At 39.8% G+C, this 21,644-nt stretch overlaps 1 protein-coding gene across 1 annotated transcript; it reads left to right on the top strand.

Moving 5' to 3' along the window:
* The first annotated feature begins 4,643 nt into the window (after positions 1–4,643).
* LOC105922503 lies at positions 4,644–9,323 on the top strand. Its single transcript, XM_036144883.1, has 4 exons — positions 4,644–4,863; positions 7,411–7,576; positions 8,135–8,250; positions 8,334–9,323. Exons 1-4 carry the CDS (start codon positions 4,699–4,701, stop codon positions 9,123–9,125), a joined length of 1,239 nt encoding a protein of 412 aa, XP_036000776.1. The 5' UTR covers positions 4,644–4,698; the 3' UTR covers positions 9,126–9,323.
* The last annotated feature ends 12,321 nt before the right edge of the window (positions 9,324–21,644 follow it).

The raw sequence follows: 21,644 nt of genomic DNA, 5'->3' as shown, positions 1-21,644 counted from the left end.
AACAGTTTGGTTTCTTACAAACGTTATTAACGTGGCTATAATTCTTGATGCTTGAACATGTCAAAATTGCAGATTTTCTTGTTGAAAAATGACTTAATCATGCAGCATAGTTGTGCATCACGGCTACTTGCGCAAGTTATCAAGGCTGAGACCACTGGTCAATTATATAGGTTTTACTGACACCAATAACGATTGTATGACAATTAATCTTTGGTGTAAATTTGAGGGAAATCAATCTCATTATGGTCCAAAAAAATAAATGTTCCCCTAATTTCCCCATGGTTATTATAAATTATTTTAATATACCAACTCTTATTTCAGGATTTGTTGAGCGACAGGCTCTGAAGAAGCTGTCCTGTGATGTCTGCCGTGCCAGCTTGGTAACAGATGCTGCATCTGCCATCATGGACCAGAGCTACCACCTGCTGAAGTTAAAAAACAATGGAAATCTGGTGATTCCATCAGAAGGCACAGTGATGGTAGTCAGGGCAGCAGAGTGGGTCATTCGTCAGACCTGTCTATGGCAAAGACAGCCACCACCATACGCTGTTAACGTTGGTTGTGTCCTTGTTTTTTTTAAGTTAAGGCTGCACCACATTGCCAAAATAACTAACCTTAGCTTACAGAGCAACAACATGCAACAGAAGCTCAATAAAACCGTCCTTTTCTAAGGGCATTAGCCAAGCTATGTTTTTTGGGTCATTTTTTAAATCTCTGTCTTCCATGTGTATACCATCACAGTAGTGTAGGTGGGGATTTCAACATGCTACATCTATATATACTTGTGAAGGGGACTATTGTACCAATTTTTATACCAAATAAATGTCACTTTTATAATGGTTTAAAAATAGGAACTTTTGTGTAATTACTCCTGATATATAATCTGAATAGTCTACATGAAACTTCAAAGTGTTACCTTTAATTTGAAACCTGGATTATGCTTCTACACCAAGAGGTTGCCACACAATAAGCTTTTTTTGTCAGTATTTCATATTTTATTATAACAGTAATATTCATATTATAAAAGTATGTATGTAAATATAAATAAATTAGGACTGTGAAATAATTAATCACACCCAAATAAAAGTGTATATATATATATATATATATATATATATATATATAGATAGATAGATATAGATATATATATAGATAGAGTATAGATATATATATATATATATATATATATCTCTATGATATCTATATATAGATATAATATATATATATATCTATATCTATATAGATAATATATAGATGTGTGGATCTCTCCCTCTATCTCTAACTCTCTCTCTGTCTATGTATAATCTGTGTGTCTCTCTCCCCTCTCTCTATAAAATCTCTCTTATTCTCTCTTATCAGAAACTTTAGTCAATCTCTTCTCTATAAATCATCTCTATAACTCTTATATTTCATCTTCTTCTCTCTCTGTGTGTGTCTATCCCTCTTCTGCTCTCTACCCACTCCTTCTGTTCTATCTGTGTGTCTCTCTACTCATCTTCATCTCATCTACTCCTCTCCTATCTATTCTCTCTTCTTCATTGTCATCTATCCCTCGTCTTCTCCCTCTCTCTCATCTCTATCGCTCCACTCTACTCTCTCTCTCTCTCACTTCTCTCTCTCCTCTCTCTCTCTCTCTATATATATATATAATATGTGTGTGTGTGTATTTATAATATATTCCATGTTGCCCATTCCTGTACACTGAGTTTTAAAGCATATATTGATTTAACATAAATACCCTTGTGCCGTGTATATTTTATTGCACCTGTACGTTCTATTCAATGTTCTTTTCATATAAAATTCCATGGTTATAATTATTCATAAGTGTGCAGTGTCATAACTACATGTCTGACTTTTGTTTAACAAACCAAACAGTTTGAGAATCGTTAGACAATTGAGGAAGTTATGGTTATTTAAGTACATGCGCCATTGAAACACAATGTTACGAATGAGCGAGCTGCCTGTGGCAAGATGGCCGCCACGTGCGGACGTCGACCCCCATTGGCCAGCAGCGCGGACGAGACATCTAGCCTTTATTATGGATATCTATGGCCGTTTCTCAATATGCGTTCTTGAGCGTTCTCGTGTGCTCGTGTACTCGTGACACGTCATCAGCCTCAGCCCGAGCACTGTTCCAATGCTGAGAACGCCAAATCGAGAACGCGCCGAATTCCCCGGATGTTGTTCTCGCCCGCCCTCTTTATCGAGCATGCATCAGAGCAGACTTGTGCGTTCTTCAGACTGACCGCTTGCCCAGAATGCACCGCGGCCGCAGCTTGATTCGAGACGGCGCAAACAGAGCTCACAGCGGTAAGTTAAAAAATTCCCTTTTCTGCTGCTGTTGTTGTTCAAAAGTACGTTTTAAGATCGTTTGAGGCGAGAACATTATACTTTTAAGCTTCCCTATGTGGCCTGTTTACAGAGTTAGTGCATAATTAAAAAAAGTAGTGTGCATAATACTGCTGGTTCTGATTTATTTGTTTTGTGTTTATCTGACTGACGTGTGTTACTTTATTAACTCAATACTTGCTGGAATAAATTGTAAATGTCTCCCTAGGACGGCAGCAGCATATAAAATAAATAAATAAATACATTCTATAAATGTTTTTCCTATCTAAGTGAGTTTCTTCTGAGTCATGACACGAATAATTGAGAGGAGAAAGAGGGAAAGAAAATAATAGTAATAATAGTATATGAAAAAACTGACATTTATTTTATACAAATGTTTTATCTTTGGAACAGAATGAAGGTGTAATATATTCAACAAATTATTAACAGTTACTAACATGGTTTAAAACAATGAAATAACTCATTAAGATCTTATACAAACAGACAATGCCTATAAACTTACAATTAAAAATAATTGGTGGAATGGAAATTAATTTGCGCATTATTTTATGTATTTTTCCAGGTGGTGAAAACAAAAGAAATGAAGCAGCATGTGAACATGACTCCAACTGATCTACATTAGGTCAGGTGTAGTCATGTTCACTTAAACATGCAGCCAGCTGGAGCAGCATTCTGTCTTCAGCAAACGTGAGGCGGACCTCCAGCGCCCTGAAGAAGATGAAACACCACCGTGTCTTCAGACCACCAAAGACACGCTCAATGATGTTTATCAGCCTTGGCGTGGTGCCTGTTGTAGCGTGCCTCCACTTGACCTGTACCAAATATAAAATTAACTTGTAATTTAGGTAATATGCTGATCTGTCTTAATCTTCTATCCAATTAATATCATCTATCAATTGTATGTCATTGCTGGCTCTATTTAAGGACAAGAAGGTAAGAGATCTTACTGGCAAGCTGTTTCCCTATAGGATGCACCACAGGCCAGCCAGCAGAGGGTCACCAGCACATCTATCTCCTGTGGCCATCCATGGACCTTCTGGATGGGCAGCAGCTGAAGGAGGAGGACGATGGTGGACCTGTTTAGCCTGAAGGCTGGTTTCAGGTCATTCATTAAAAAATATTTGGAGGATTGGCACAGAAGTGTTTATCCTCACATATTTTGTTTCTGTTTCTTCCTGTAAATAAAAAATGCCAAATGTTAATTGTTTTTTGTCACGTTTTCTATGCATAAAACTATACCTGTTTAACATGCAGATTATTATAGTTCTCAAGAAAGAAAAGATAAAATGTATAGTGTTGTAAAACTAGTCAAGTATAGTAAATAACAAATGGCTTCCCTTCTCTGGTATTTTTACCATTTCACTGAAAAAATGGGCTGAACTAACTGCACATAATTTATAGATTAATCACAGTAAAGGTGGACAGACATAAAAATGTTTTTTTTTTTCCTTTCTTAATGATCAATGCTGTGAAGGTTAGTAGGTGCAATAAAGTAGCTTAACCCTACTGTTATTAATGTTAAAACTGGGTCTTCATTTTTATTAATATAGGAAAAATAGTCACAATTTCAACCTGATCACGTTTTTAATATCATCATCAATGAGTTTTTTTTAAAAGATAAAAGTAGGAAATAGGCTGTCAATCTTAAAATGCCTACCAGTTGGCAATAGATGGGTGAGCAAAGCCTGCCTTCTGAGCCTCCTCTGCCGCATCAATCTTCTCCTTGCTCGGATTTGCCTCCTCAACTGCATCACCTCCTCTTCAGCCTGCTGGTAAAGCTGACCAACGACCAGAGCAACAGCAATATTGCTCGTATTGCTCATTTTGCTTCTACAAAGTGCTAATTTTTAAAGAAGATCCAATCGCCTCTGCAACTAAAACAATTACAACTCCCCAGAAATTCCCGCTATTGTTGGTTTTATGCCCACAGTTCTGTGATTTTTTTTAGATATTTTATTAGACTTTTTAGAAATTAATAAAAAAAACGTTTTCAATAAGATATGATGGTGTAGTGTATAAATAGTTTTGAACGTTAAAGAAATGCTCAAGAGCTGTGGGTGTGATGACGTCACGAGTATACTTCTGTTCCAATGCACAATACGTGCTGCGTGCTCGCGTTCTCGTCAAGTCCGATCTTCCTGTGTTCTTACCGAGAACAGACTTCACGAGAACGCGAGTACGGACTCGCGTTCTCGTGAATTGAGAAACGGCCTATGCCTACACCGGAGTGCTCAGACTAAACCTAGACTAAGACAGAAGAAGAAGAAGAAGGCGACGACGAAGAAGAAGACGGAAGAAGAAGAAGAAGAAGAAGAAGAAGAAGAAGAAGAAGAAGAAGAAGAAGTGGCGATGGCTCCTGTAAACATAACTAGAGAGAAACGTGCTGCTTTGGCAATTTGTGCAATTTTGTGTGCAGAAAGCCCTAAAAAGAAAAGGCGACGACGTATTTGGACAAAGACATGGCTGAGCAAACGTGGCTACTCCGGTCTGTCAGTTTTACAGAAAGAACTTGAGGTAAGCTAGCGGCCGTGCACATGTAACCACAGACATGAATACGTAGACGCAGCGTCCTCGGGTGAGAGGCGTGCCGACAGAGCGGCCATCTTAGGTCAGACCAAGCTGCAGTCAGATAGAATACTAGTCAATTCAGAAAAATGTACTTTATGTTTTCAGACACTCTGAATCCGGTGAATTCTCACCCGATTTCCAGATAAATCAACTGACTGAAAACGTCACCCTTTAAGGGCTACATGGGACCAATTGATTGAATTAAATTATTGTCTAAAATCAACTATATATAGTTCTCCAGAGTAGTTTATCCAGAGTTTTGATTCTGGATAAATATGTGTAATCTGTCTGAAAGGTCACGAGCATTGTGAACATATGATTAAAATGAGATCTGAGCTGCCTCCTATAGGGTGTTTTCACTGACGTCACTGGCCAACTTCCGGTCCGCCATATTGGGTGGCACACTTCCTTATCTCTAGTTGTCTTACACGTATTATCGTATCGCGAATGGATAAGTACGCCAGCACGCTAGAGCGACCAGATAAGGACGTATATCTGAGGAAATGTTCCGTGATCGACCATATGGACCCCTATGCCCTCCACGGTGCCTTGTTTAGCCGTAATCCAGATGATCGGCCAAATGTAGAGCACGGCGACATAGTGCATTACCTGGTGTTCGGTGAAAACCCTCTGCACACTCTTGAGGAAATGAGAGCTTACAAGGATCTAGAGGCTCACAACCAGTTCACATCTGGTTATGTACATCAAGGAAATCGCCATCATACGTGGACGGGTGAGTTTTAATAAGATGGTAAAAATGTAAACAATCCGACGCAAATGTGTTGCACCGCCCGCCGGCGGCGGGCGGTGCGCCAAGGCGCTTGGCTGCAAGGCCGATCGACGCCGCTCGCGGCTTTAATTATTTAAGCAGAACAATGACCAGTGCAAAATTAAGTTGTATTTACCGTATTGGCGCCGGTAGGAGCTGCAGATCATAAAGCCAGCAAACAGTGGGAACACAGCAACTCGTTCAAAGGTAAGCTGCGTTCAGACGGGCTCTGGCCCATGCTAGTTTAGTAGCTGCTAACCGCCAGTGCTAACAACCACTCGCGCATGTAATGTACTTTTAACTTGCTGCTATGTGTTTCAAACGTTTAGAACACACTCTCATTGACATCGGGATACTGTGGAAAGTTATGTTCGGTCTTACAGCCGCGATCCAAGCGAGCCGACGATCTCTTTATCTCTGTAACTCGTTCAAAGGTAAGCTGCGCTCAGCCGGGCTCTGGCTCATGCTAACCGTTAGCGCTAACAACCACTCGCGCATGTAATGTACTTTTAACTTGCTGCTATGTGTTTCAAACGTTTAGAACACACTCTCATTGACATCGGGATACTGTGGAAAGTTATGTTCGGTCGACTTACAGCCGCGATCCAAGCGAGCCGACGACTCTTTGTTATCGCTAACAGTTGTTCTCCGTGGTTGCGCCTCCAGGCAGGAAAGCGGTGGAAAATTTATCTGTTTCTATGTTTTTCCCATGGCGATCATGTGTTGCGCTGTTACAGCCCACAATACAGCAACGGTTTACCATGGTTGAAATCAAGTTAAGGTGAAATTAATCAAATTAAAACACGGCTGAGAGAGGGAGTACAGTATGCGGAAAGTAATAAGTCATAACGCCCAAGCCCTATTATTAATATATTCTTCTTATATGTTTTAAATACTTAACAGTTAATTACCTGTGACAAAGTGAGCACCGCAGACTCTGGCGTATTCCAGCTTAACACCGTCCAAATCGGACCTGGATATCCGTGTCAGCCATAGGTGACGGCGTTGTTCAGACAGCTGTTTTTTTTTTTTCACACTGATTCACTATTACGGCTGGTAGGCGATAGAAAGAGCGTTGATCTCCACCTCCACAGGCCGTGCAACCAACCATTAAACACGTTTTCCCCATTGTTCACTTCCAATACTGCCTAAGGCGTCATACAATACAGGTCAACGGTGCGAAACGACTGCCACCCAATATGGCGGACGCGCTGAGTAGTCACGTGAGCGTGACATCAGCTGAAAACCCCCTATTCATTTTGACAGCAGCTGTGCGATCTGTGGTCTGACCCAAGATGGCCGCCCTGTAGGCACGTCGGCCTAGCGGCCGGCAGCGTACAATGGGGCGTCTACGTATATGATGTCTATGCATGTAACACCCCAGCCTTTTCCGCTTTGTTTATCAACAATGTTCACGATAGTCAGTTAAATGCAGAAATAAATATTTGGTGTCTATAGCCTGCTTTTGTTATAATTCAACCACCGTTATGCTGTTAATTGCATACCTTGTCACCAGATGTGTGGATGTGACCTGCATTTTGTTTTCACTGATTGTCCAAACACTAAACATGTTTTAGATTTCAAATAATGCTAAAGTAGGATTTATGACGGTTAATTTTAAGTCATTTTCGTTTGTATGGCTTTAACAGCATCTGAAGTATGTAAACATAAAATATGGAAAGTTCTAAGTGTGTGTATTTAATGACTGCCCTATCTATCAATAGGTAGATGATATGGAGGGATTTCGGGAGCTTCTGCGGATGTCGTTTGAAGACTTTTCTTATCTCCTGGAGAGGGTGACACCACACATAATAAAGAAAGACACACATCTAAGAAAAGCCATCAGCCCCAGGGACAGGCTCTCTGTGACCTTACGCTTTCTGGCAACAGGTAAGTGTATTAAAAAAAAAACACTTCTGAAAAACTGCTCATTACATTTAACAGAGGTGAACATGAGGCCAAAAAATCATTTAAACAAATCACATTATAAATCATCTCCCCCAAGTTCATACAACCACAGCTACAAATGCCCTGTGAGTGGACATCTGTCCTTTATACTACCACTTCATTCTATTCTAGACATGTTGGCGTCATAGTGCGATAGCTACTGCTATTTCGCAGCATTTGTCCCTAGATGGCCTTTTTTAAAAAGTGCCACTAAAACAAAAAATAAGTAATTTAAAATAGCACAACATAATACTGACAAAATCTAAAGGCATACAGTAAAATATAAAAACATAAAAAATTATTACAGTTCTGATTTTGGCATAACCAGAATATACTAAAACTGGTTAGACTTTAAAATCACCAGGAAGTGAGTTCCACATTACAGATCCTCGTATCCCTTTGTATGACACTACGCCGATAAAGGAGCTCTGTTTGAAAAAGGTTGGTGACCCCGGGTCTAAATCTACCTAACTATTTAAACCACTTTCTTTATTTTGACAGGCGAGACCTTCAAGTCTTTAGGTTTTCAATACAGGATTGGAAGCACAACACTGAGTCAGATAGTGATGGAAACGTGCACAGCCCTCACCGCAGTGTTGCGTGATGTTTACCTGAAGGTAAATTTCTGTTACAGCTATTTTTGTACTATTTTTGTTTTCCAAAAATATTTATTTCGTATATCATATTTTGTGTTCCACAGACACCATCAACTGACTGTGAGTGGACAGCCATTGCCAGAGACTTTGAAAACAAATGGCAGTTTCCACACTGCTTGGGAGCAATAGATGGGAGACATGTATTCATTCAACCCCCTGGCAACAGTGGAAGCGAGTCTAGGTTTTCCATCATACTTATGGCAGTTGTTGACGCAAACTACAAGTTTGTGTATGCAAGCACAGAGACACAAGGAAGAGTGTCTTATGCTGGAGTGTTTGCTCAGTCTGACCTTAGAGATGCTATGGATACAGGCACACTGAATTTCCCCCCCGATGACTCCCTGCCAGGCGCTGATGATGTGATTCCCTACATGTTCATTGGTGATGACACGTGTCCCCTCCGACCGGATCTGATGAAACCATATCCCTCTCGGAACCTTAACAACAATCAGCGGATCTTCAACTACCGTCTTTCCAGAGCACGGCGTGTTGTGGAGAATGCTTTTGGGATTCTTGTGAATCGGTTTAGGGTTTTCAGAACAACTATTTGCCTGCATCCAGACAAGGTGGTCACCATTGTGTTCACGTGTCTCTGTCTCCACAACTTTCTCCGACAGCAGAGGTCTGAGGCCTACGTACCACCTGGTTATGTAGATTCAGAGGATGCCAACAACCAGCTGATTGAAGGAGCATGGAGGAAGGAGGGGGCACTCCAGTCCATTTCAGCTGGACATGCACGCAACCCATCAATGGAGGCAAAGAGACAAAGGGAGGTCCTCTGCCAATACTTTGTCTCACCTGCAGGAAGCGTGTCATGGCAAGAAAACATGGTGTAGGTCAAAGACCAAAGTTAAAACTTGAGTATTTTCTTTTTATATTTTTTGGAATACACTGTGTATAGAAAGGAAAATTACAAACAAAAGTAGTTCAAACACCCATATCATCTACCTAATAGGAGTGTTACTTTGAAAACGTGGAAATGTCAGTACTTGTGTTTACAACCTTCTGATGTCATTAAAGCCATACAAGTGACATTGATGTGTCGCCTGCAATTTTATTTTAAAGTTTACCAATTATAAAGCCTACTTTAACATGTTTTTAAATATTAAAACAAATTAGAAAACACTAATGTACCTTATTGGGAAATAAATCATTTACTCGTTCAGAAAAACCTTTATTTACAAAATGTGCAAACAATGCTACATTCAAGTAGATGGCACATCAAGAACAACAGTTGGACTGTTTTCTTTCGTACCCCACACAAACCTGTGTGTAGAAACTAAACATGTAGATTATAACAAATCTATGTTGTAAAGAAAAGCAAAAACTATTAGCTTCAGATATTTAGAGAAATGCAAAATGTGGAAATTCTCCAAAACCAATGTGGTTTCTGTCACATAAAGAACTTTGATCTCTCTTACTTGACACATTTGTTTTTAACAACCCAGCTACTCAGAATTTAGCACTGTTGTAGATGACATAGGTTGGGTAATTTTAAATTGTATCCTTGATTTAACAGGAAGCTGATGGAGGGAAGCTAAAATAGGAGAAATATGATCCCTCTTGTTGATGATGTATGATGGTATAATGTCTTAGGTATTTTCCAGCAGCACCACCAGATAAGGGGAAATCAGGAAATACCAGTTTCTGATCCTTCCTGCTTCTTATCATGATGTTAATCTTTAGTGCATATAGGGCATAGTGTTAAAGTCCTGACCATATTGTGAGTAACTCCTCAATAACAGTTACAAGGACTAAAAATAACCAAATCATCTATTAATCAGGTAGTTAATTATGGTTTCAATCAGCAACATAGTACCCTGCCAGACAAGTCTTGCAGTTGCTTTGATAAGTCATTCATGTAGATACATTATCTACTGGAAGTACTGGTTTCATAAGTTTAATTTTTTTTTAAAAGCATTGGGAAAAGGGTTTCTTCTACAGTATTATTTTTTTGTATATTTTTATTTAAGGCAAGGCCAGTTTATTTATGAAGCAATTTGCACACAACTTTATATTGTTTGTCTGCTTCATTACATAATTTTCCGATATCAAGCCAGATGTTATGTTCAGTACTTAAGGTGTTCTTAGCCCACTCATTATAAGGTCTTTTGAGAAGCTTTATAAAAGCTGAGATCTTGAGAAGCAAACTTTATTTGTCATTGTAATTGTGCACTTCAATAAAATGTGCCTTCTACATTTAACCCATCCCTTAAGGAGCAGTGGGCAGCTATGGTAACTAACGACGTGAGCGTCTCTTTCACTGAGCTATATTATACATTATACATTATTATATAGCTCAGTGGTCTCTTTGCCATATTTACTTCTCTGTTTTTGCGTACACTTCTTCGTGGGCTTATTGGCGGTTGGCAAACATCTTTCCGGTGCGCATTACCACCTCCAACCGGTGAGGAGTGTGGGTAAGGCGGAGCAGTTATCTCCATAGACATAATATAAGAGTAGACGCGTCATTGGGCGGGTTCTGCCTATGCTGCGATGCGTCAGAGCGTCCGCCATCTTAAATGTGGCAAATCGGCAGTTACTCAGTCACTTAAACAGTATCAGAGGGACTTTAATCTCTGAATATACTTTGTATTCGTAGTATTTCTTTTTTGTAATATTACAAGTTTATTTTCATATCCCTTTAGCTTCATTCTCCTGAATTTATTCTCCTAAAGAATAAAAATAATTAAAATAATCTAACCTGGCCCTATTACTCCAGGAGTGAAATAATTCTGCAAACTGTGATTATTCTGTAAATGTTCCCCCTTAACTCTCATAATATGATGTTTTTATCATAACATTATCACTTTTGTGTTTGTTAGTTTATTTTTACTTTAGGACTTTTTTTTCCTCATATTATTAATTTTACCTCTTTAATACTCACCCAAAAAGTCTGTTCCTAAAGGTTCACATGTGACACGGGTTTATGAAATAACGAAGACCACAATGTATAGATTTAACAAATTTATCCTTATATTCATAACACATAAACACACACACATACATATATATATATATATATGTGTGTGTGTGTGTGTATTTATTGCAGCACAGGAATGAGGCATCTTTTCTGATTCACGTTCACAATAACAGAACTCGACTTTTTTCTGCCACATACAATATGGCGGTGACGTTGACGTGCGAACCTGCGCCCTATGACGCGTCTACGTATATGATGTCTATGGTTATCTCCTCTGGACGTGTTAGAAGACAGGGGCGTCACCCTACGCTGTCTGGGATCTCCCCTCTGGTGCCACCTAGTGGCCAACATCAGGACAGGAACGATTGACGCTGAAACTCCGAAACAATAATTAAAACACAAGTTAAAAGGGGACTAAAAGGCCTGCGGAATTATGTTATCACTTGTGGACTTAAATGTTATTTAATATGCTGTATTGTACAAAACAAAATGATAATACATATAGCAGAGAATTATAAATAAAATTGAGAAGAAGAAAAAAATAATGTGTGAAATCTGACGGACAGATATGATTTAGACCAGCCGATAGAGCAGTTCCCCGAATCCCTAAACAATTTTAAGCCTTTAACAGAATAATGTGATCAACTGTGTGGAATGTACCACTGAGATTAAGCAGGACTAAATCCAAACAGACAAGTACTGAGAGACTGCAAATGGCCTAATATGTACACCTGTTAATTATGGATGTTTAGTATCTAGTATCATCTTCCGTCATATATTTGTCACCCACACTCCGGTCTCAGGGGTGAAATGAAAAAGCAAGGGGACATTTAGTTTTCAACTGTGATTACAAATTTTACTCTTATCCCCAATTTGTTCCAGGATCTGATGTTTTCTTTTCAACCTTGAAATATACATTTGTACAAGGAAAAAGCTCTTGAGTGAGAGTGTGTGGCTCTTAAAAGAGCCTTTGAGGTTTGAGGAGCGCTGAGGAGCATTTCAAGCTCCTCCATCGGGCACACTTGTGACGTCCGCATTAAGGTTTAGGGATCTTTTTGTCATTCGCTTGTCAATCATCTGCGTTTTGGCCAAGTCGCTAATTTTACCCATAAATTAACCATGATGTATTAAAGCTGCTAACAGCGCACAATCACTGAAAATGTCGTAAGCACGCATGCGATTCTCGCTGAATTCCTTCTTCTTCCCTCATTTCATGGCAGTGTGCCAAAATGCCAGTTTTGTGTTATTTTAGCAACTTTCTGATCATGTTTGCCTTAAAACATGCTGCTCCATCAATATGGTTATCACCACCCAATTTTCTCTGGATATTTTGACTCACGTTTCATTTATGGCAGTGCTTTCCACAGATTTGTAATGGAGAAGCCGCTCCACATACTTGATTGTATCAGGATGCTTCATTGTTGGCATCACAAAGAACTCATTGAAATTTGAGAAACCTGGGCTGGTCCAGAAAAAAAAAAAGCTGTTGCTGAAATGTTCACAAGCGGGAAGAGCGAGTGATGCACGGCCAAACTGAGGTGATTAAAATGGCTGTAGTGGTCACCTTTTCCTTTCCTTTTCCTAATTTGTTATAAATATATACGTGTGTGTATATATATATATATATATATATATATATATATATATATATATATATATATATATATATATATATTAGTGTGTGTTACAATTATAATTTCGTTGCAGTGCCTGAAATAAATGATTCATTAATTGAAACTTGTTAAATGGTATTAACTCAAAATATGGATGTGTGTGTATATTGCCATTAGTGGCCTTTTATTTAACAGTTAACTGACAGGAAATAGGGTTGAGACAGCAGGAGATAACATGCTACAAAGGTCTGCGGGCCAAGACTTAAACCCAGGACAACTGGGTCGAAACTGAGGGCTCCAAACACTGGACGCGTACTCTACTCCTTCACCACTGCCGCGTCCTTTTATATAAAATGTATAGGGACCTTCTCATAGAATAAAAAGGAATGCAATAAAAGGTTTTGATATTTTGTAAATATTATTTAATCTCCAAATGATGACATCAGAATCAGAATCAAGTTTATTGCCAAGTAGGTTTGCACTTACAAGGAATTTGACTTGGTGTTGATGGTGCAGACAAAACCAAATAAAATAGAATAGATCAGTGGCGGCTGGTGAAAAAAAATCTTGGTGGGGCTGGCCAATAGATTTCCATGCCTAACCCACATGCATTCAAATTATAAGTCAGAAAATTACTACAATTCCACAATAAACATTTAATTCCCTTCTCAGATTTAGCATTTTACACATACAGTTAACCATTTACAGCAATTTTAAGTCTTTTTTTTTAAATGAACAGTATAAGATACAAGATACAGTATAAGATACAACACTTACACATGACAAAATGTGTGTCTCTCTCTCTTTCTGTATGTGTGTGTGTGTGTGTGTGTGTGTGTGTGTGTGTGTGAGGGAGAAAGAGAGAATAAATGAAATAAACAGTGAAAGGGTTCTTATTTGTACAAGAACTTTGCTCGTCTGTCTTTCTGTGTGGCAAATTTCTCAATGACCCTTGTGTTAAAATCAGGAATGTCCCGTGTCAGTTTTTTCTCTATGGAGAGCATGGCTAGAGCATTAAGCCGATCTTGTGCCATAGTGTTTCTAAGGAAAGTCTTTATCCTGTTTAAAGTAGAGAAGCACCTCTCTGATTCTGATGTTGTCATTGGTGTGGTGATGAGGATATTCAGAAGACGTACAGTTTCTGTGAATGTGTCTTGAAGGTTGTTTTCCATCAAAACCTGATAGAGAGCCAGTGCACCACTGCAACTCTGGAACTCCTTGTTATTATAGATCAGAGACAATTCAGTTTTAAGTCTGGCCTTCTCCAGTGAAGGGTAGGCTTCCACTGTGGTTTCCAGCGCTGAATCTGGGAACTTCCTGCTGTGTTGTTGGAACAAGTCTCCTTTCAACAGAGTGGCACTGACGAGGTGCTTGGTGAAAGAAAACCTCTCCTTGGCGTGTCTCATTATGGTCTCACATACCTGCAAATATATAAAAACAGTAAGAATTCACATGTCCAGTTATCATCATTCTGAAGATATAGTATTACATTATGTAATGAACCAATATGGCTTACTGTAATTATTCATGTTGTAATATGACAATATACATATTCCCGGGGTTAAAGCAAAAATAATCAGTTTGACTAAAAAAAAATTTGAGTCAGCCCATATATGCCCAGGACCGTGGACATAAAGCCACATTAGTTACCTCACTTGCTTATTGTGCAAAGTCAAGTTTAACCAAATCTGGTAGTTTTACAATATGCAGTGACAATTCCTGTATCTCTGCCACCTTTCAGCTTCAGAGCCTTGGTGTCATCCTGGACAGCCTCTCCATCCTCTCCTTCACTTTTAACATCATCACCTGGTTAACTTTCATACTTGCAGCATCAAGTTCTTCCTTCACACTTTTGCCAAAATGGTCCACAGTCCACTTTACAGTTTCAGCTCCCTTCCCTCCCTGTACCCCAGAAAACCTCCATAAACTGAAACTGGTGCAAAAGACAGCATTACATCATCTTCTTCACACCTGTACATTAACTCCTCTGGCTCCCTGCCACATTCAATATAAATCAATCCTATGAACATACAAGGCCGACCACAGCCTTGGACAATGCAGGACACATAACCAACAATATGATGATGTCATACACTTTAATTTTACACAGATCGCACATTATAATAATCACTCTCTGCTTTGCCTGTTATTGCTCACCAATCAATTCTCACAACTCGTGAGTTTATAAAAAGGAATAGATTAACTTTTTTGAAGTTTAATAAAACGGTTACATTTGAGCCCTGCGACTGGAAACCTGTCCATGATGGACTCTGTGTCCCTGCCTCTCGCTCACTGACTGCTGGAGAGTCACCAGCCCCCCTGTTTGGCAGAGGTTTTTGGGTTGGAGTAAAAAGAGTCCATAGATCCACAGACAGGAGGCTTTCTCAGCTGTTTCTAATACGACTTGCTTCTACAATGTTGCTTAACATCGCGCTCCAAAATAAAAATTAACTACATTAAAGCTCTCTGAGAATCGTATCTGGTCTCCCTCAGATAGAAACCACTCTCCAATCCATGTTGCAGCTGCTGTTTAATTTTTTTTATGTGTTTGACGTAGTTTCCTTAATTATTTGAATCTATATAAATCCTCATCATTTAAATGGTAAATGGACTGAACTTATATAGCGCTTTTCCAGTCATGCTGACCACCCAAAGCGCTGTACACTAGAGCCACATTCACCCAATCGCTCTCATTAACGCGCACACATTTATACACCGAGACGCAGCTCGGTAGGCAACTTGGGGTTAAGTGCCTTGCCCAGGGGCACATCAACATGTGGCAAGGGGAAGCTGGAATCGAACCCTCTGATTGCCAGACGACTACCCAACCCATCAAGCAGCCCTGTCTAATTTGGTTCAGAAAAGTGCAGGTGGAATTTATTTTTATTTATTTTTTACTTTTTCCAAATCTAACCCAGTCAAATGCAGAACATTGTTTCACATTCCAACCCTTCTTCGTCTTCAAAAAAAAAAAAAAGTGCATCATACTTATTTAGCCTGAGCTATCACGTCACTCTTTTATTTTTACATAAAACCTAATAGTGAATCATACAAAGATCCCTGGTTGGTTTATCAGCCACTGGAAGCCAGGGAATAAACACTGACAGGTGACATGGCCACAGGTGAAAGTAATTAATTAATAAACTGCAGGACCAGCGACAGACACGCTTACAGAGGGAGGTTGTTGTCAGGTGTTCAATCCGCTGAAATTTCTGACCTGCTAGTTCATAACTCCAAATGAAAACTTTGACCACTGCTACTTTCATCTAAGTCATCTGTGGCCAGTTTGAGATGCTCATGCAAAAGTTATAACTGAACGCCGATGAAGCTCAGATTGGCAGGTGTCCACTTTGCAAAGACCCGCCCTACTCTCTGATCGGCTAATGTCCCAGCTCTGCCAGGTTTTATTGGTTGAGAGCAGCTTCAGTTTAAAACCTTGAAAAAAAAGTCTAGACGTAACAATTTTCACTCATTTTTCCAAATGATGGAAATTTGTCGCAGCAACGGAGAACTTTAACCCCTGACATATTCGATCTGGACCACTGCATAAAATGACCAGTATCCTCATGACATTTCAGTTAGGCCTAATGATCTCTTTCAAATCAGACCACAAAGCAAGTGCCTACCTCCAGTGCCAAACGACGTGTTGTGTGTCTTCTCCCAATGTTCTCCTTTTCTTTGAGGGTGGCTCCTGAACAGGTCCCCTGTACTCCTCATCATCAGCCAGATTGGGAACAGCATCCCTGATCCAATACAGATGTTTCCATATGTTAGGTTCTGAAAACTGGCTGACTAGGGATATATTTACCTACCCCAAGGCTTACTATACTGGTAATCATACATTTAATCTAAACTTTGCATTGTTTGAATAAGATGACATATAAACATTTAAGGCAATAATTTATGCAGAGAGAATAAATATTTAGGATAGGCTAGGCTACATATTCATGATTTATCTTACCTGATAGCCTGCATGCGATTGATGAACGCCTGGGTGACTCCTGCGATGTATACAGAATCGATGTTCTTTTTCTGCAGCTGGTTGTACAACACGTCTATGTGAGGCATGATCTTGTGGAACAACGAAAGGAAAAAACAGAACGTGTCGTCCTCTAGCATTCTCAAAAAGCCGCCGGCTTCTCTTTTCGTTGGGCCATCAAATGCTTCTCCATTCCGGATAGTCTGAAAACACTTCACCAGCTCATCCTTGTTCTCATATACTGTGTTAACAGCACGACTGTTGAAGTTCCAACGTGTTGATGATGCACTTGGAAGTCGGTGGGCCACCACTTCATCAAGCACAACAGTCCTCTTGCTCGATTTTGTAAAAAAAGAAGCAAATCCCCCCAAGTCGGAAAAGAAATGACTGATTTTAGGGATATGAGAGGTTGCTTGTTGCATAACCAAATTTAATTGATGGGCATAACAGTGAACATAGTGGGCGTGTGCATAGATGTCCTGCACCTTCCGCTGCACTCCTCCCGTGGCACCCCTCATTACCGCAGCTCCATCATAAGCCTGGGCTATCAACTTTTTTTCTTGTCCCTCCGGAAGTATGGTCTGCAGCCTCTCCAATAAAGCACTGGCTATTGCTTCAGCACAGGCGCTGGGTAGCTTGATAAACTCAAAAAAACGCTCTTGTATATTGTTGCGTTCATCGATGTATCTTAATACCAACACCAACTGACAGTGAGTGGAAATGTCAGTAGTTTCATCTGCTTGGATGGCTAAAAATTGAGCTGACTTTACTTCATCCATGATCCGTTCTCTCAGAACAGCCAGCATACAGTCCAGGAGCTGGTTCTGAACTGTCTTGGAAGTGCCTTTAAAAACGGTTGCATTTTCAAGATGTTCCCTTAAGTCCTGATCAATGGATGCCATCAAGTCGACTAGACCTCTGAAAATTCCCGGATTGTCTGAAAAATCAGTTTCATCATGTCCCCGCATGGCCAGTTCAAAAGCACCACAAAACTTAATACACTCAATGAGCTTTGATAAAATGTGCCGGTTTCGATCTACCTCTTCATTGTGCCTTCTTACCGCAATGCGGTGTCCATCGTCTAGCTGCGCCGCTATGCTAATCTTTCCAACCACGGACAGTTTAACACAGTTTTCCATATGAACTCTTGATCTTTCATGTTTCTTTATACGTTCGGAGAGGTGTTTTAAGTCTGTCTGTCCAGACTGTGTCCACGATAAATCACTCCGGTCATTTTTAAAAAGAATGCAGGGAAAACAGAAAAGGGCATTAGCTGTCCCACAGGCTGTCAGCCACGACTTACGCTGGAACCAACTCCTGCTAAAAGTCCGGTTGTAGGATTTCAATTTTTGCTCGGCTCTCTGCGTTAATTTTATTTCGGGCTTGTCAGGTCCCAGCTCCTTTACATGTATTTTTTCCACCATAGTCCTTCTCGAGAAAGGGTAACTCAATAAAGATCTCACGGAATTCTGTGGAAGCTGCTCTTCAACTTGAACTGTCATCGTCGCCGCCATCTCTACCTCACTGTCACTGTCACTGCCTGACTGACCACTACCGATGTAACGTGACGTCACCTATGTTACTGTTGCTACGCTACGGCTTGGCCAGTCATTTTGGCGATGCTGATTGGCCAAATATTTGTTAATAATCCATCGCAACATTGTATGATTGGTTATTTCGCTACACTTGTAGGGCTCCTTGAGTCACAGCCCCACAAGTGTAGAAGAAGAGAAATGATACGTTCTGTCGGTGGAAATGCACTGTTAAATGAGAAACAATTGGTAGAGTCTAGTTGTAGAAGTGTTTTATTAATTCATATTACATGTAGCCGCATACTATTACATAAAAACTGACGTTTATAATACTTTTAAAATATATATATATAATGACGTTTCCCCTCCACATCTAGGGAGGGCAGCGCCCGAGCGCCCCCTATGGGCCAGCCGCCACTGGAATAGATATATATATAGAAGCTATATACACAGTAGACTGTGCGTTAATGTAACGCAGAAGCTTGTAAGTCTTGAACGGGGGAGAGAGGCAGTGTCAAGTGTCACAGGCGGCTCTTGGCCTTGTTCATAAGGCCGGTAGCAGATGGGAAAAAAAATGTTCTTGTGGCGTGAGGTTGTGGTCCTGATGGACCGCAGCCTCCTGCCAGAGGGAAGTGTCTGAAATAGTCTGTGACTGGGGTGCGAGGGATCAGCCACAATCTTCCCTGCACACCTCAGAGTCCTGGAGGCGTACATGTCCTGGAGAGATGGAAGATAGCAGCCAATCACCTTCTCTGCAGACCAGATGACACGCTGCAGTCTGCTCTTGTCCTTAGCGGTGGCACCAGCGTACCAGATGGTGATGGAGGAGGTGAGGATGGACTCAATGATGGAGGAGTAGAACTGCACCGTCATTGTCCTTGGCAGGTTGAATTTCTTCAGCTGGCACAGGAAGTACATCCTCTGCTGGGCTTTCTTGGTGAGGGAGTTGATGTTCAGCTCCCACTTTAGGTCCTGGGAGATGATAGTTCCCAGGAAGCGCAAAGACTCCACAGTGTCAATGGTGGCGTCACAGAGGGTGATGGGGGTAGATATATACCATGTAGAGATATACCATACCATCTTTATTTAACAGCTGAAACAAAGTGCTGTACATCACTGTAAGCTAAAACACATCCATTAAAAAAACTCAGATAAAAAGATTATGCATAAAAACACTTCAAATTAAACAAATAAGTTGCAAAATATAGAGCATGAGATATATAAAGGTGTGAATTTGATGACAGTCAAAAAGGCAACATAACAAGCATAAGCCATAGAACCCACATCAGTTTTTAGGGGAATCTTTCTGACAATACAAACAGACAAAATAACAAATTAATAACAGTATCAACAAAAAATTGCCATCTCCCAGTGCTTATTTCCTAAAAAGAATTACCTAAAGATGGCTTCTTAAAAATAGATGTAGAATGAGCCAATATTTTGAAATCTCTGCATGTTACAGCAATACTCCTCTTTTCCCTCATTTGTCTCTTATTAGCAAGCCTTCAGAATTGCACCTTCTACAAGAGATCTAAATATGATAGATTCATTGTAATAGTTTCACTTCTATTAAGTTTTGTTTTGAGTAACATGAAACTATCTCATTAAATTTTTATGATAATCTACCCAACACCAAATATCTTCCAATAAAACTATAGCAACGATTTCAAAAATTGGTTTTATTGGAATTTCTCCCAAAAGATGTCCCTAAATTTTAGCCACAGCTTAAATAAGTGTCATCTTTTGGTTAAGATCTTATCTTCACTCATGTCTAAATGTGTAGCCTTGTTCATCCACGTCCGATGCTGTATCCTGACTTGTTTTCACATTGGATTGTTTTGCTTCTCTCTCGCCTCCTCCTGGGATGCGATAAAAGCTCTCAGAGCTGAGATGTTCTCATAATCAGGATCCAAGCCAACCTTGTATAGGGGATAAAATTATATGAATTAACAAGTTGGCTTATTAGAATAGATTTTTTCAAAACTATGGAAAACATTTATTTTCAGACCTGTTTGCACTATCATTAAAAGCATTACTTTAGCTCCTATAGTGCTCTTTTAAGTTTTAATCTTAGGTACTTAAGTAGAAGGTAACTGGACTTCTTATGTTTCTTAAATAGGTTTCACCTCTCTGAACATGGTTAAATATAACAGGCTTATTGGTTGTAGTCAAAATTGTAGATTTAAGTGGGAGCTGTCATGAGATTGCTTCAAGAGAACAAACAGCAACAAGACTGGAGGACAAATTCTACAGACGGAAGCGTGGATGTGGGGTAGATGTCCCAGTTTCACCCATTGTGGACAATCTACATGGAGGAAGTGGAAAGCTGAGGGGAAACTTCCAAAAGGGAATGACACCTAGCCATCGGTTTAGATAGGTGGATGACATCTAGGTTAAAATAGAAGCCCAAGAAGTGGAAGCCTTTAGTGAACATGTCAGCTCACAGAACAACATCAAGTTCCCAAAGAAAGTTGCCAAAGACAGGCTACCTTTTTAAAACTGCCTAATTACCACATTAGTGAGCTCAATGTTAGTGTGATTGTTCTGACTACTTTTAAGTCTGTTACTTCGAACCATGTTCAGAACTCAAGATGCCCTTTGAAAGAGAGGTGAAACAAATTAAAGGGATCATATCGTGCAAATTTCACTTTCTGTAGCCCCTAAAATACTTTTTCTTGTGTACTTGGAGTCTCTAGGAATGGAGAAAAGTTGAATGTAGTTTCTTGTAGTGCTGGGTAAATATCTTTATATCTTATTTGGATCTTCTAAAGACCACAACTGAATTATTTAAATGCAAAAAGGGAGAACTTTAATGAAATGTCCCTTTTATGTCCTCATATGGGGCCTCATTTACAGTATAAACATTGTGTAGAATCCATTCTAAAAGTGTACGTAGGCCAAAAAAAATAATAATAATAATAATTTGGCACATACCCAAAAAAAAGATTTATAACACTATGAGCAGGCACACCAGCACACAATTTTCCTTTATAGATCACAGTTGTAACCAAACGGTATGCATGCATGCGCAGAGTGCATACCAAAAAGAAATTTAGGAGAAATTTAAATGTCTGGTTTTCAAACCGACTCTGAGTAGGTCAGCAAACATGTTTTGCCTTCTGCACGCTCATATTCAACCAGCATTTCTTCCTATGTGATTATATTATCTCCACCAGGATCACGTTTAACAGATTTTCCTGCCTTGTCATATCCCAGTCAGACATCTGTGCAATCTTTTGCTTTCTGGACCACGACCTGGACTATTTTCCATGACAATGAGCCTTGCTAAACCTCTGGATTTGTTTGCC

Source organism: Fundulus heteroclitus, chromosome 13, assembly GCF_011125445.2.
Source record: "Fundulus heteroclitus isolate FHET01 chromosome 13, MU-UCD_Fhet_4.1, whole genome shotgun sequence".
In the NCBI taxonomy this organism is placed as follows: Eukaryota; Metazoa; Chordata; class Actinopteri; order Cyprinodontiformes; family Fundulidae; genus Fundulus; species Fundulus heteroclitus.
The sequence above is the reverse complement of the archived record's forward strand: the minus strand, read 5'-3'. Positions and strand labels throughout refer to the sequence as shown.